The sequence below is a fragment of the Tursiops truncatus genome, chromosome 13 (genome assembly GCF_011762595.2).
Source record: "Tursiops truncatus isolate mTurTru1 chromosome 13, mTurTru1.mat.Y, whole genome shotgun sequence".
NCBI lineage: Eukaryota > Metazoa > Chordata > Mammalia > Artiodactyla > Delphinidae > Tursiops > Tursiops truncatus.
Window position 1 is genome coordinate 46754961 of NC_047046.1, and position 16851 is coordinate 46771811.

Here is a 16851-nt window from a genome sequence, read left to right on the forward strand (position 1 = left end):
GCTTTAATTTTTCCTCTCCGAAGGATTAAAATCCCATAACGGATTATTACATAACACACCGTGACATGAATCAAACATTCTGACAAGGGCAACAATAAGGATCAAATATTTACTATCATGTAATGCTATTTTTTGAGGAAAAATTCCTGAAAACCCCAATGTATCTGATAGGAGTGGCTCGAAAGGGGATCCCTGCTGTAGGGAAGCTGGGGGTACAGTGAACACCCAGCTGTTAACGTGAAAAGCTGCTGCATACGTCACAGGCCGTTTGCCACGGAGGCCGCCCTCCACCCCCTCATCGGCCCCGCGCTCGCCGCCTCATGTTCGGTGACCAGCGGGGCTGGCTGCAGGCAGCGCGATGCCACGAGAGAGCAGCTGAAGGGGGCGGTGGGATCCACGTGCACCATGAGCCTCGATCCCGGCCCTGTTTAAGGTCGGTGAGCCCAGCACACTCCGCCGGCCACTCCGTTCCAGGCCTCGGCGGCGAAGACGGCAGCGGCTGGACAAGAAGCCCGAGGACGTCTCCCGGCTTCTCTACCAACACTAGCCCGTGAAGCTGGCTCACCTAAGTGAGCGTCTACGCAAGTGGAGTGTAGGGTCGGGGCGGGGAGCGGCGGAAAACCGTAGGTTGCGGCCGAAAGCCGGCTGCGCGGGTGGGGGGCTCGAGGAGGGGGTGGGGAAAAGGAGCCGAAAGGCCGGGGAAAATGACGCCGGCGGCGCAGAAGAGGGCTGAGTCGCGTCTGCCTTGCGGAGCCAGGTAAGGGAGTGGCCTCGGGCGGGGTCGCTCTTTCGGCCGCTGCCTCCCGCCCAGCGCCGCCTCCCCGTCCTGCCCCGGCAAGAGCAGCAGCCCGGGGATTTACCCTCGCCCGGCGCGTGCGGCCGTAACGTCTCGGCTTTCTGTCCCGCCCCGCCCCGTCCCGTCCCGTCCCGTCCCGCCCCACCCGGCCCGTCCCGGCCCGGCTCCGCCGGGCCCCGCCCCTCCAGGGCCCCGCCTCCTTCCTGGCGCGAGCCGCTTCCTGACGCGATTCCCCGCCCCCTCCTGGTTCACGCAGTGAGTCGGGCCCCGGGCAGACGCCGCCACCTGGGCCGCTGCCGCCGCCATAACCTCGATCCCCCATCTCCCGACATGGCCGAGGAGCTCTCCGCGGCCACGTCCTACACCGAAGATGATTTCTACTGCCCCGTCTGTCAGGAGGTGCTCAAAACGCCCGTACGGACCGCGGCTTGTCAGCACGTGTGAGTAGATGCCCCCTCCCCCGCGCGGAGCCGGGTGGTCGTTTAGGCCCCTCACCCCGCCTCGGACCCTGGGCTGCGGCCTGGCGGGAGCCGAGCCCGCCACGGCCTCCCCGGGCGCCGCTCGGCGCCGAGGGCCCGTTTGCGGCCGGTCGGAGGCCGGGCCGCCCTCCCCCTTAACTCCCGGCCCGCTCCCTGCGCCTGGCCCCTCAGCCGGAGCTCCCGGGCCCCGAAGCTGCCTCGTTGCCGCGCCCCCGGGGCAGTGCCCGGGGCAGTGCCAAGGCCTGTCCCCGTGGCGTCCTCGGGCCCCGAGGCCCCTGTCTTCTCCTGCAGGCCCGGGAGGAATTGCAGGGAACGTGGAGCCTTTTTGTTTCCTAGCAACCTGAGTGAAGGCTGGGGTGTCGAGTGTCAGAACCGGCCGGAGGTGCCCGCACGGCCCGCTCGCCCGGCTCCCCGACCCGCCCCGCTTTCAGGTCTCCCTTTTCCTTTCAGAACCTTGGCCCATCCTTTCCAGATCGAGGAGCTCTCTTCTAACTTAACCTTTCAGACCCGCTTCACAGACCACCTTTGAAAGTGTTTCGATGCGTTCAAAATTTAGTGCAGGTTGGAATGACCTAGAATGGGTTTGCTTCCCTCATATGTTAGAACTGACAGGATTTCCGGGTATTGAAGTGATAGTTTCCCTTTGTTTTACTCTTCTGCTTATTACTTGATTACTACAAGGGTGGAGATGAGAAAGATAGACCGCTGTTGTGAGGAATGAACTGAAATTAAGGCAGTAATCCTACGGGTGATGGAGAACACAGAGGGATTCGGTGAGGTGGCCTGATGCTGTTAGGAAGAACTTTGATAATTAATATAGACTCGTAGGGTGTCCATAAGGGTTAGAAGGAGCCCTTCTGGTAAAGGTGTATAGCATTTCTGACACACCTAGCTGCTGATCAGAGTCCCTGGGGAGCTTTTTAAGTAAACATGCCAATTCCCAGGCTCCATTACAAACTTGTAAAGAATTTCTGGCAGGTGAGGCTTGGAAATCTCTATTTGAAAAAGTACATCCAGGCTTGAAAGTTCTGTGTGCTTACAAATAGCTGAAAAGAGTCGAACAAGTTTCTAAATCGATTTCTCCTTCGACCTTTTTTTTTGGGGGGGGTTCTATAATTTTGTAAAGAATGGATTGTTGAATTTGGGGTTCGTTTTTTTTTTTTTTGCGGTACGCGGGCCTCTCACTGTCGTGGCCTCTCCCGTTGCTTTTTTTGCGGTACGCTGGCCTCTCACGGTTGTGGCCTCTCCCGTTGCGGAGCACAGGCTCCGGACGCGCAGGCTCAGCGGCCATGGCTCACGGGCCCAGCCGCTCCGCGGCATGTAGGATCTTCCCGGACCGGGGCACGAACCCGTGTCCCCTGCATTGGCAGGCGGACTCTCATCCACTGTGCCATCAGGGAAGCCCGAATTTGGGGCTCTTAATCACAAACTTCCTTACAGTTGTTTCTTGAGACCCACTCTTTTCACTCCGATCCCCAGTCTTCCCTGCACTGTTGTCTACCTTATTCCTAATGATAGTGGTTGTGTGAGCCCAAGAGTATGTGACTTTTCACCATAGAAGTTATGCCAGTTATATTTTTGCCGCTTACGGGAGATGAATGACAATCTTATTCCTTTATCATTTGGTGCAACAAATGCAGATTGTTAGAAAAATATCTTGAGATGTTTAGGGAGCAGTGTATACTTTTAGTCTTTAATCTGTTAGTGTTTATTATAACTTGATGCCTTTTCTGTGCTTGGGCTGGCAGTGGGTGGAAGAAAGGGAGGGAAGGGAGGGCACAGTGAGGCAGTAGGTCTTTTCTGGACAGAATCATTTCAATTACCTGTTAGGTGATTGACCTCATAGAACTCATAGTAATCTCTAGTTCCCCTCAAAATTCCATGCAGTTTGCTCTAGTTCACTTCCCTTGTGAGACATTTTATTAAATCAAACTGTAGTTTTGGCTTGACGTCAATCAAGGCTGTGGAAAAGAGAGTGAAGATGATTGTTGAGGACTTTTCTTAAATCACCTCCCTGGGCTGGGATGTGAAAAGAAAATATGGAGTAGGTTTTGTTAAGAGAACTGGACACTTACTACTCACCCTCCTCCATCCCCTCCTTTACCAGCATTGTCCCCTCTCAAATGAACACACGGTTGGTCTAAGGTTCTGGCTAAACAGTTAATTAAGGTGGAGGGAGAAAAAGTTTTCTTTGGAAAGGGTGGTAATGGTGGAACAGGGTATTGATTGGGAGGAGTTTGGTGGGGAAATAGAATTCTGTTTTAAATAACCTAGTTTAGAATGTCATTTGCTTTTCCCTTTTCACAGAGGACAAACCTGTGCCTTTAAACAAATTTATATTTAGCTACAAAATTAATTTTTTGTTCATGAATAGTGAGAGATGAGGTGATAAGAGCTTTCAGCCCCTGTGCCATTTCAACTGCAGTGAAGGATTTGCCCATTCTAGTAAAAGGAGCAAGTTCATTATCACTAGAATAACTTTACCAAAATATAAATTCTCATTTAATCCTCATTCATTCCTTCAAACAGCAATTGTCGGATGCCTTCTGTGTGTCAGTTACAGGGAATACAAAGTGCTCTTTCTCTGGGACTTCCCTGGCTGTCCAGTGGTTAAGACTCCGTACTGGTTCGATCCCTGGTCGGGGAACTAAGGTCACACATGTCGTGAGGCCAAAACAAAACAAAGTGCTCTTTCTCTGGAGAATGTTAATAGTCTAATGGAGAAGACCTATACATGAATGTGATTGGTATGGAAGAAATTGAGGAGGAGAATTTATGTGAGCCTTGAGAGCAGGTATCTAAATTAGCCTATGAGTTTAGGAGAGATTTCCTGGATGAAGTTATACTTTAGGTCAGAATTGGCATTCAGGGATTGTTGGGGAATACCCTGATTAGGTTTACAGCATATGCAGAGGTGAGGAGGGGTTAAGATACAAACTGTATCCCGATTACAAAGTTTGGCCAAAAGATTGAGTGTGGTAGAGATGGAGCTTAGCGACATTGGCAGGAATTTACTGTGTAAGCCAATTTGAACTTCTTCCTGAAAGCCATAGAGACCTACTGAATAATTTTGGCAGGGGAGCAGCATGATCACATTTAAATTTTAGAATGCTTACTAATTACTAGCCTTGTCTAGCTTGGTACTGGTGAGACTAGTGAAGAGGTCATTCATTGCTCTGTCAGAGAGAAACGATTAGAACCTGAACCAAGGTAATGATAGAGGGAATGGAGAGAAGAGATTCCTGACATTTTAAGGAGATTGTGTAAGATTTGATGATTGTATGTCCAGTAGTTAAGTGTATGTACGTAGATCTGGAATACATGGAACTAAAGCTGTGAGTATGGATGTAGCCCCTGGAGGAGGAGTATAAATTGAAAGATAACAGAGATCTAGATAGAACAAAGTGCTGGAGAATATATATTTAAATGTAGAGTGGAGAAAAGAACAGCCTGAGAAGGAATGGACAAGAATAGGAAGAAAACCAAGATAGAGTGTGACGGGAAACCGAGAAGAATTTTAAGGAAAGGTAGTCAGCAGTGTCAGATGCCTTAGAGTGGTCAGATGTTTTTTTTTTTTTTTTTTTTGCGGTACGCGGGCCTCTCACTGTTGTGGCCTCTCCCGCTGCGGAGTACAGGCTCCGGACGCGCAGGCTCAGCGGCCATGGCTCACAGGCCCAGCCGCTCCGCGGCATGTGGGATCTTCCCGGACCAGGGCACGAACCCGTGTCCCCTGCATCGGCAGGCGGACTCTCAACCACTGCGCCACCAGGGAAGCCCTGGTCAGATGTTTTGAAAAACATGTAAAGATGAATTAAGAATATGAAAGTTGAGCAGGTATGTTTCAGAAGGTACAGACTGGCATAGTGGTAAGGTATTTATCTCTTGTTTTTTTTCCCTTTGTAATCTTCAAAGACTCTTTGAACCAAACCTCCCTTCTCTATTTTGAATGGTTAAAGAAATAACTCTGTACAGTTAGAAGTAAGCTCTATCACAATGAAAATTACATATAATAACAAGTTGATGCCTTGCCAGATTGTTAAAAATGGAAATCTAATCTGTTTGCTTCGGGGCCTATTTTATTTTTATTTTGTTTTTTGGCCCTGCCAGGTAGTGTTCGGGATCTTAGTTCCCCAACCAGGGATGGAACCTGTGTTCCCTGCACTGGGAGCGCAGGGTCTTAACCACTGGACCAACAGCGAAGTCCCAGGAAGCATCTTTTAAAATGAGCTAATATAAATCAGCCTCCACTTCTCATTAAGCACAGATTTGTATGATTCTTTATTGACCTGCTTTGGATTATCCAGTCCCTGAATTTTCACTTAATATTTCTTACAATTTGAACACCTTTATTGGTATCCTGTTTGGACAGTCATGCTCTAAATACATATTTTCAAAATATCTTCTTTACTGCGTACTTGTTATAAATCTGAAAGCCAGGCTTATATGGTTTCTTGCTGATATAATAATTGCTGCTCTAGGCCATCTTTTTTTAAAAATAAATTTATTTATTTATTTTTGGCTGTGTTGGGTCTTCGTTGCTGTGCATGGGCTTTCTCTAGTTGTGGTGAGTGGGGGCTACTCTTCCTTGCGGTGCGCGGGCTTCTTATTGCGATGGCTTTTCTTGTTGTGAAGCACAGACTCTAGGCATGCGAGCTTCAGTCGTTGTGGCACACAGGCTCAGTAGTTGTGGCTCGTGGGCTCTAGAGTGCAGGCTCAGTAGTTGTGGCTCATGGGCTTAGTTGCTCCGAGGCATGTGGGATCTTCCTGGACCAGGGCTCGAACCCATGTCCCCTGCATTGGCAGGCGGATTCTTAACCTCTGCGCCACTAGGGAAATCCCTCTTTGTACTTCTTATCACAGTTCATAATCATAATATTTTTGGGATCAGACGATTTGACTGATGCCATTCTCACCAGTTAGACTGGAAGCTCTTTTTAACAAGTTTTAAAAATATTTATCTATTTATTTTTGGCTGCATCGGGTCTTAGCTGCGGCACATGGGATCATTCGTTGCAGCACACGGGCTCTACATTGCGACACGCGGGCTTCTCTCTAGTTGTGGCACGGGCTTAGTAGTTGCAGCGCACAGGCTTAGTTGCCCTGCGGCATATGGGATCTTAGTTCCCCGATCAGGGAGATCGAACCCACATCCCCTGCATTGGAAGGCACACTCCTACTAGACTGTAAGCTCTTAAAAGGCAGCAACCCAGGTCTACTTGTACTTACCTGAGCCTACTGTATGTATTTGGTATTGAATAAATGTATGAATGGTGGGTTTGTGTTGGGAGACCACAGCTTACTAGCTGTATCACTTGGTCAAGTCATTTAACTCCTTTCAGCCTGTTTTCTTCTCCATAAAACAGGGGTAGAAACAACCTGTTTCACAGGGTTGTTGCAAGGGCCAAATGAGATAATGTTTGTGAATGATAATATATGTGTTTTATAGTTTTCAAAACCCATAAAAATATAAAATTATGTTTAGTTTAATAACTATAGCATCTAACACAAAAAGCTAGATTATTATTGTAAACAGAAAGGAGGCTGTTTCAAGTTTTTTGGTCCAGATATTTATTATCGAAGGTATTATTGTGAATGGAGAATATTGTAATTCACAGCTTTAAAGGTACAAAAGGAAATAATATGATTGTCTCTCACAATCACTGTTACCTTATCTATTCTTCCAGAGAACAGCATACTGTATGTATTCTTTTGTACCTTGCTATTTTCATGTTACTGTATTGGAGGTCATTCTATATCAGTACGTAAAGGGCCTTCTTACTCTTTTTTTTTGGTGGGGGGGAGATTGTAGAGTTTTCATTCATTCAGTAAGCCAACACTGAGTGTCCATTATGTGCCAACAATACTAATGTAGATTCTAGGGTTCAACAAGCCAGACAAAAATTCCTGACCCCATGGAACATATTTAGTGTTCTAGTGTTCCATTGTTTGTTTTTTTTTGTTGTTGTTGTTTTTTTTGCGGTACGCGGGTCTCTCACCGTTGTGGCCTCTCCCGTTGCGGAGCACAGGCTCCGGACGCGCAGGCTCAGCGGCCATGGCTCACAGGCCCAGCTACTCCACGGCATGTGGGATCCCCCCGGACCCGGGGCACGAACCTTTGTCCCCTGCATCGGCAGGCGGACTCTCAACCACTGCGCCACCAGGGAAGCCCCATGTTTGATTATTTTTTTAATTATTAAATTATTTATTTATTTATCCAATCTCTTATCTATGGACACTTAGGTTGTTTCCAATCTTTTGCTGTTACAAATAATGGCACATTGATTAAACTTGTATGAATACCATTTCACATGTGAGAGTTTTTCCTGTAAGATAAATTTTCTCAAGTGGAATTGCTGGGTCAGAGGGTAAATACAAGGGAATTTGTCAGCTGTGTCACACAAGGATGACTATAGCTCTGTTGAAGTGTTTTGTACATGGAAGGTGCTTATGGTTTTGATTTGAGGACTGTGGATTATATCTTGGGTTAAGTAAAATTTTGGATTAGATTAAGGTAAATTAGCATTCATTGCTTTAACAAATATTAATGAATTCCTACTAGGTGCCCAGCTCTGTGTTATACCTACAGTGGTATACGGTTAGATATGATCCCTGCCTTCAGAACTGGCATTGGTGAGACACATTTTAATTCAAATAAACACTCAGATACATGTGCAGTTACAAACTCATAGGTTTAAAGAGAGAGTATAAGAAGGGGACCAGATCTAGGTGGGTTGGTGGGTGGATGGGTACGTAATAAAGACCTTTCTTGAGGAAGTGAAATTGTTGCTGAGATTTGTGATGTGTAGGTGTTAATTTGTGGAGGACTGTGTTTGTGTATAGAGTATTTTGGGGTGAGGGAACATTCTGGGCAAAGACCCTGAGGTAGAAGGAATGTGCAGGGCCTTGTTTTCAATGAAGTAGCATCTTGCCTTCAGTCTCATATAGGTTTATTTATTTTGAAAGTCTTAGTTTCCTTGTTTGTAAAATAAAGGAACTTTTAAAACATTTATTTATTCTTAAGAATTCAAGATTATATAAAGTTTCTGGAACCCTGCCTAAGTGCTCAATAAATAGTTACTGCTGTTTGTATAGATGTCATGTTGCTTTCCACAAAATTGGGCTAATTTACACAGTGCCATTAAGACTATTAAAGTATATCTGTATTCCATCATCTTTGCCAGCATTTTTTTAAAATTTCTCAAGCTTTTTATTTTCTAGTCTTTCTCATTCCCTTAATATAGTTACGTCTCCTCTAACAGCATAGATGGCTATCTTTTAAAACAGGAGAAAAAAGAGGCAGAGAGCCAACTCATGTTAACCAGCCTTACCCTTAGCTGAGTTAAAAAATGCACAAACCAAACACAGGTCAAAGGAAGCCAGTCTCTTCCCCATGACAGCTCAGAATAAGCCAAATAAACCCCAAGGAAACGGCTACATGGGAAAGCCTTCCCATCATCACAGGGACAGGACAGAAAGTGCATGTGACACAATATCAGGAGAGCTGAGAAATCTCTGGATCTTGCCTGAAAAGGAAAGCAGCTAACAAGATGGTTTTGGAGAGGAGGTGGAAAACAGCGCAATGGGACACAGAAAGGGCCTTGGGTTTGTAGCCTAGAAACCCCTCTGCAGGGACCTCTGCTGGTCTCCTTTGCACCCCAGATGGGCAGCCTCCTGGGAGCGTCCACCCATCTGGTCACAGCCCACGTCCACCAGTTACTGCAGCATTTGTTGGTTTACTTCTGCGGCGGCTGAAGGGCCCAATTCATTAGCAAAGGGCAGCAAGGAGTATCTGATTTCTCTCAGGGCTTTCTGGTAAGGCCCGAACTTCGTGTCTGTCCTCGTCTGCTGCTGCTGCTGCTGCTGCTGCTGCCTGGCCCCCTAGGGCCTTGGCGTCCAGCGGGGCGTCACTGCTCGGCCCTGCTGGCGGCCCCGGGGCGGGGGTCTTGGGCGGCTGCTTCAAGCCCCTCACAGATCTCCTGCAGCCGCTGCGGGCTGTTCCCAGAGTAGGTCATGGCGGGAAAAGTCTTCGGCCGCATGGTTAGTCCAGTTTCCTTTGACCATAAATACAATCTTGTTAAAGTGTTTTATTAGCTAAAAAGAAAAAAAAAACCCCTGTCAGTAGTATCAGTTCGTTGTAAACACACTTTCACAACAATTCCGGTTTTTTTTAGAAAGCTTTTTTTAAAAAAAATAAATTTATTTTATTTTATTTATTTATTTTGGCTGCGTTGGGTCTTCGCTGCTGGGCACGGGCTTGCTGCTGTGCACGGGCTTTCTCTAGTTGCGGAGAGAGGGGGCTACTCTTCATTGCGGTGGCAACAATTTCGTTTTGAAAATGTTCTTTCCTTCCATTTTTGTAGTTCCTGCAGAGAACTGAACATTTTCCAGAGACTTCATTTTGAAGATCATCTCTACCTCTCGCCTTCTACGCTGCCATCCGCGGCCGCTTGGCCCTCGGCTCCGGGGCCTCGCGGGGGACGCCGGGGTGGCCGGCGGGCGGGGACCCGGGGCACGGGGCGGATGGGCGGGCGGCCCCACCTTCCAGTGCTTGCGCCGTGGCCCAGCGCGCAGCCCGAGCAGGATATTCGCTATGTTGAGCATTTTTTTTTAAGCAATATTTTGTTAGTTTAATGCAGTTCATAATGGTGTCTAGAAGTCGCTTTAAAATTTTCTTTAGTTGCTAGCAACATATGGCTATGTGCATTTTTCCATATTAAATTTTTATATACTAATTTATAATTTTACTGTTCAGAGTGTGTAGGTACATTTGTGATCATTTCTGTGACTATGATTTAATAATAATCTATTGTAATTTATTACTTATTTTACATTATTTTCCTGTCAGTTGCTTTGTTTTTGGTATATTCTTACATTTTCTTATACATTCAGATTTGAGATACTTGATTCTCTTTATCTAAAGTTATAATGCTATTCCATTTTTTCTGTTTCTTGAGTCTTTAAAAAAAGTCCATTTTTGGACTTACCTGGAATCTACTAAGATATATGATGTATGCTTTTGAATCTTTATTAATTTGCCTGTCTTATTTAGTTGACCTCAGTATTTCTTAGAGGGCATTCCTTTTCCATTCTTTTAAAAATCTTTTTAGTATATTTGAATTCTTAAAATAATATGATTCTTTGGGATTCTTCACTTTCATTAATTACTTTTACTATTTTTAGTACAGAATAATATGACTTGTTAAAATGTTTTTGGATATAGTAGTGTATATACACAAACTTGCCACAAGTACCTGCATGCACACAATGCTGTAAGTCCCATCAGGGTAGGGATTTTCATCACTTTTGTCCCCTGATATGTCCCTAGTTCTGTTATGTAGTAAGTATTTAATATGTATTTATTAAGTGAATATGCATTATAATATACGGATAAGTTAAACTGTTTATTTTGAGACCACTGTAGATTCACATGTAGTTGTAAAATAATACAGAAATTGTGTACCCTGGCCCAATTTCCCCTAATGGTAATGTTTTGTAAATAAAACCGGGATATCTTCCTTCTTAATAGAGTAAAGATAAAGAAAGTTTCCATCACCACAAAGATCCTTCACATGGCTCATTTATAGCCACACCCACTTTCCTCTTGATCCCACCCTGTGCCTCCTTAACCCTTGGCAAGCACTAATGTTCACATGTTCTCTATTTTTTTTTTAATTTTAATTTTATTTACTTTTTATTTTTTATTTTTGGCTGCGTTGGGTCTTTGCTGCAACACATAGGATCTTCGTTGCGGCATGCAGGATCGCTCATTGAGCCGTGTGGGTTTTCTCTCTCTACTTGTGGGGTGTGGACTTTGTAGTTTGCGGCATGAGGGCTCTCTAGTTGAGGGTGCGTGGGCTCAGTAGTTGTGTTGCATGGGCTTAGTTGCCCCACAACAAGTGGGATCTTAGTTCCCCGACCAGGGATCAAACCTGTGTCCCCTGCATTGGAAGGCGGATTTGTTACCACTGGACCACCGAGGAAGTCCCATGTTATCTATTTCCATAATTTTGACATTTCAAGAATCTTAAATATTGCACAATTCTATAAATAACAGTAAAAAACCCACTGAAATGTACACTTTAAATGGGTGAATGGGGTATGGTATGTGACTTAAATCTCAATAGAGCTGTTAGCAAAAAAAGAATGTTAAGTAATGTTATATAAACGGCATCAAACAATATGTAACTTTTTGGAATTTCTTTTTTCACTCAGCATAATTCTCTGGAGATTCAGGTTGTTGTGTGTTTTCATTAGTTCCTTTTATTGGTGAATATGCATCCATACATGGTATGGATGTACCACATTTTGGTTAAACATTCATTCACTGAAGGAGATCTGGAATAGCCAGTTTTTGACTATTACATATAGAGCTGCTATAAATATTCATGTACAGGTTTTTGTGTGAACGTAAGCCTTCATTCCTCTAGGATAAATGCCCAAGAATGCAATGAATGCAATTAGTGGGTCATATGGTGGTTGCATGGTTTGTCTTTTAAGAAAATGCCAAGCTATTTTCCACAGTATCTATACCATTTTATATTCCCACCAGCAGTGTATGAGTGATCCAGTTTCTTTGCATCCTCGCCAGTGTTTCATGTTGTCATTGTTTTATTTTTTATTATTTTTTTTATAAATTTATTTTTGGCTGCGTTGGGTTTTCATTGCTGTGCGTGGGCTTTCTCTAGTTGCGGCGAGCGGGGGCTACTGTTCGTTGGGGCGCATGGGGTTCTCATTGCGGTGGCTTCTCTTGTTGCGGAGCATGGGCTCTAGGCGCATGGGCTTCAGTAATTGTGACGTGTGGGCTCAGTAGTTGTGGCTCACGGGCTCTAGAGCACAGGCTCAGTAGCTGTGGCACTAGTTGCTCCACAGCATATGGGATCTTCCCAGACCAGGGCTCGAACCCATGTCCCCTGCATTGGCAGGCAGATTCTTAACCACCGCGCCACCAGGGAAGTCCCTGTCATTGTTTTAAATTTTAAGCCATTTCAATCTGTGTAGTGATACCTCATGATTTTAATTTGTATTTTACTAATGGCTAATGATGTTGAACATCTTTTCATGGGCATGTTTACTACCGGTATATCTTAGGTTAAAATCATGTCTCTTCAGTGTCTTTTGCCTATGTTTTAATTGGATCATTTGCTTTCTAACTTTTGAGCTTTGAGACTTCTTTTATTTTATTTTATTTTTTTTGCGGTATGCGGGCCTCTCACTGTTGTGGCCTCTCTCATTGCGGAGCACAGGCTCCGGACGCGCAGGCTCAGCGGCCATGGCTCACCGGCCCAGCTGCTCCGCGGCATGTGGGATCCTCCCGGACCAGGGCACGAACCTGTGTCCCCTGCATCGGCAGGTGGACTCTCAACCACTGCACCACCAGGGAAGCCCTGAGACTTCTTTATGTATTCTAGATACTACTCCTTTGTTAGGTATATGATTTACAAATATTTTTTTCCGGGTCTTTGTTTTGTTGCGGTATGCGGGCCTCTCACTGTTCTGGCCTCTCCCGTTGCGGAGCACAGGCTCTGGACGTGCAGGCCCAGCCGCTCCACGGCATGTGGGATCTTCCCGGACCGGGGCACGAACCCGTGTGCCCTGCATCGGCAGGCGGACTCCCAACCACTTCGCCACCAGGGAAGCCCTTTTTTCCAGTCTTTGGATTGTCTTTTTATCTACTTAACAATCATTTTTGCCCAGCAAACATTAAAAATTTTTATGAAGTCCACTTTGTCAGTTTTTCCTTTTATGGCATGTGTTTTTAACATTAAGTCTAAGAACTCTGTGTAGCTCTGTATTGTGAATATTTTCTATTTTTTTCTCAAAGTTTTATAGTTTAATGCTTCACATTTAACTCTGCATATTGGTTTCCTAGGGCCACTGTAACAAACTACCACAAACTTGGTGGCTTAAAACAACATAAATTAATCTTTTCACAGTTCTAGAGGCTAGAAGTTTGAAATCAATTTCAGTGGACCAAAATCAAGGTGTTGGCAGGGCCTCGAGGAGCTGGGAGCACATCACTCCAGTCTTTGCCTCCATCTCAATATGGCTTCTCCTGTGTGTTTTTGTCAGATCTCCCTTTGCCTCTCTTATAAAGACACTTGTGGTGACATTTAGGACCCACCTGGATAATTCCAGCTAATTTCCTCATCCCCAAATCTTTAACAATAATCAGATCTGTTACAATATGAGGTGATATTAACTTGTTCTGGGAATTAGGAAGTGAATGTATCTTTGGATGGCCATTACCCAGTTTACTATAGTCTATGATCTGTTTTGAGTTAATTTTTTTTTTTTTTTTTTTTTTTTTTTTACGGTACGTGGGCCTCTCACTGCTGTGGCCTCTCCCTTTGCGGAGCACAAGCTCCGGACGCGCAGGCTCAGCGGCCATGGCTCACGGGCCTAGCTGCTCCGCGGCATGTGGGATCTTCCTGGACTGGGGCACGAACCTGTGTCCCCTGCATTGGCAGGCGGACTCTCATCCACTGTGCCACCAGGGAAGCCCCCTCTGCCTTTTTTTTTTTTAAACAGAAATGGTAGCATAGTATACATATAAATTGTATTCATATTTGCTTAAAGTATTTCCCTTAGGGAATATAAAACATAAATAAAGCTAAAATATTTTTTAACAATTATTGTAATGAGTAGTGTGTATTTTTTTCAGGCTAAGTTAAAACTTTTAAACGTGAATGTGTCTGTAACCTATATAGAGTATTCTTTTGGATGTGTACATTTGAGTGTTGTGCCCCAACCCTGTTTTTCCCATGAGCTCTGTGGTTTTTATTGGATGATTTTGCATAGTGCAGTGACTTCTAGGAATGTGTGTGACACTTTACAGCAGAACTGAGTCTTTCAGAGAGCTTTTCTGAGTCTTTATATTTCTATGTCAGCTAAAAGAAAGCTGGTATAGAAATATTAATATCAGACCATTTAATTCAGATAGCATTACAAAAAAGAGAGTCATTTCATGTGGATAAAAGGAATAATCATGAACTTTTTTGCAGCTACCAACATAACTTTAGATGAAAACTGACAGAATTGTTGGGAGGAATTGACAGACCCACAGTTTTTTGCCCTTTCAGGAGGAACTGATTTTCACTGAAAATCACATAATGAAGAACACCTTTAAAATAGGAAGAGAATTTGGATGTTGAAAGCACATGATCATTTCAATAGATGCTAAAAGCATTTAATAGAGTTCAGCCTTTCATTATAAAATGTCATAGCAAATTAGGAATAGGATGGAGCTTACTTTTATTCTAATTAAGGGTAGCTTCCCTAAAATCTATAGTAAATGTACTGAATAGTAGACCCTATGTGCTTTTCTAGTCAAGAACTAGACAAGGGTATTTATATCCTCCCTACCATTTAACATTGTATTTCAGGCTTTAGGCAATTCAGTGAGAAAAGAAGAAATAAGGTATACAAAGATGGAAAAAGAGATAAAATTGTCATAATTTGTAGATGATAAAACTACATCTAAAACCTAAGAGAAACGACTAACTAACAAATGATTAGAACTACTAAGAATGTACAGAGAGGTTTCTGGATATAAGAACAACAGACAAAAGTCGGTAACATTTTTTTATACCAACAGTAATCAGATAAAAAATTAATAGAAAGAATCCTATTTATAATGCAACAAAAACTATAAATAGTTTATAAATAATTAGACTATTATAATCTAGTAAAAATGTCAAGACTTCTGTAGGGAAAGTTGAAAAACTACTGAAAAGCATAAGAAATCTGAATAGGTGGAGAGACATGACATGTAACCATGCAATAAAATTAAGATGCCAGTTCTCCCTCAGATGGTTCTAAAAAAGCTAATGCAATTCCAATAAAGTCTCAACATCATTGTTTTGGTAGAACTTGAAAAACTGATTAAAAAGTCATAATGATGTGTTAATGACCATGAATAACTGAGAAAATTTGGAAAAAGTAGAACATAGAGATAGAACCAACCCTGCTAGATACCGTGACGTAGTATTATGAAGTTATAGTAATTAAAATGGTATGGTATTAATTCAGCAGTAGATAAATGATCAGTAGGACATATACTAGAGAGCCCAGAAATAATTCCATACATGTATTAGAACTCTGATAGATATGACATGGCAAATCGGGGAAAAGATGGCTTATTCAGTAGAATGGTATTCGGATAATGGCTTTGCATATGAAATCTCTATTGTTTACTGTACATAGAGGTATTTTTAGGTGAATTAAAAACTTAAATGTGATGAGCAAAACTTAAACTTCTTAGAAGGCAATGTAGGGAAATATCCCTGATCTTGAGAAGGGGAAGGCTTAAGACTATGAGCACAAACCGTAATTTTAGGAAAAGGTGATGAATTTAGACTATATTAAAAATTAAAAATTTTCAATATCAAAAGACCACAAACAAGGTTAGAGACAAGTGATAACAGACTCAACAGTGATAACATTCTGTTGTTATACAAGATTATATCAGAACGGATTGGTTTATATGTATTTTTTTCCCCTGCACATTGATGGTTTGAGCCATTAGCAAATGGTTACATTAGCTGAAGAGAAGTACACTAAAACTCAGTTGAATATAGCAAGCCACAGAATTGTACACTACTGTACGAAACACACAACCTACATTTTTTTCTTGGTTCGGTTTGGCCATGAGATCTCTCTGGAATTTATCAGCTTTAATCACTCCTTTCTAACCCCTCACCTCTTTTTTTTAAGCTTTAGAGTAAAATGTTTATTAAGAACGTAAATGTCTTTTAAAATGTGTTAGTATTTTTATTAGGGTTGTTTGCGGTTTTTTTTGTTTTTTTTTTGTTTTTTTGTGATACGCGGGCCTCTTACTGTCGTGGCCTCTCCCGCTGTGGACCACAGGCTCAGGACGCGCAGGCTCAGCGGCTATCACGGGCCTAGCTGCTCTGTGGCATGTGGGATCTTCCCGGACTGGGGCACGAACCCGTGTCCCCTGCATCAGCAGGCGTACTCTCAACCACTGCGCCACCAGGGAAGCCCTGTTTGGGTTTTTGTTAGTTCTCTGATGACAGTGTTCTCCGGGCAGTTAGTCTACCCCAACCATTTTTTCCCCACAAGCCCTGTAAGTTTTAGTGTGCAGTTTTGCAGAATGTGTCGTTTCTCGGTATTGTATTTATTGCATTATCAGAAATGCCTAGGGTTCAAAAAGCAAATAGTTTAGTAGCCAGAAGATGAAATTCTAGGTTATAAGTCACTTTCCCTCAGAACTTTGAACACATCATTCTATTGTTTTGTCATCTGTTTGTTGTTGCAGATGAGATTGAAGCTAATCTGATTCTCTTTCCTTAGTACGTGATCTGTTTTTTATTCCCTCTCTGGAAGCTATTAGAAGTTGAAAAAATAATTATTTAAGATTTTCTAGTGATCCGGATGAAAATCTTTCAGAAATTCATTGTACTGGTCATTTGGTTGTCTCTTATTTTGCAGACGTATTTTTTTAGCTCTAGAAATTTTCTAGCGATTTTTTTTTTTTGGTTTGTTTTTAAGCCCAGTTAGAAGATTAATTTAGCTATTTTTATAACAGTTTAAACATATTTACCCTTGTTTTTACTC

At 43.4% G+C, this 16851-nt stretch overlaps 1 protein-coding gene across 2 annotated transcripts in view; it reads left to right on the top strand.

The window, feature by feature from the left end:
- The first annotated feature begins 308 nt into the window (after positions 1 to 308).
- Positions 309 to 16851, top strand: part of RNF138 (ring finger protein 138) — a 44355-nt gene continuing 27812 nt past the window's right edge. The window contains exons 1-2 of one of the 2 annotated variants that reach the window (XM_033837652.2): positions 309 to 569; positions 1053 to 1236. In XM_033837652.2, coding sequence (XP_033693543.2) covers position 569; positions 1053 to 1236 — 185 coding nt within the window. In that variant the 5' untranslated portion in view covers positions 309 to 568. Of the gene's footprint in view, positions 570 to 1052; positions 1237 to 11556; positions 12702 to 16851 lie in introns of those variants that run through there. The other variant, XM_073790640.1, reaches the window with a different exon arrangement.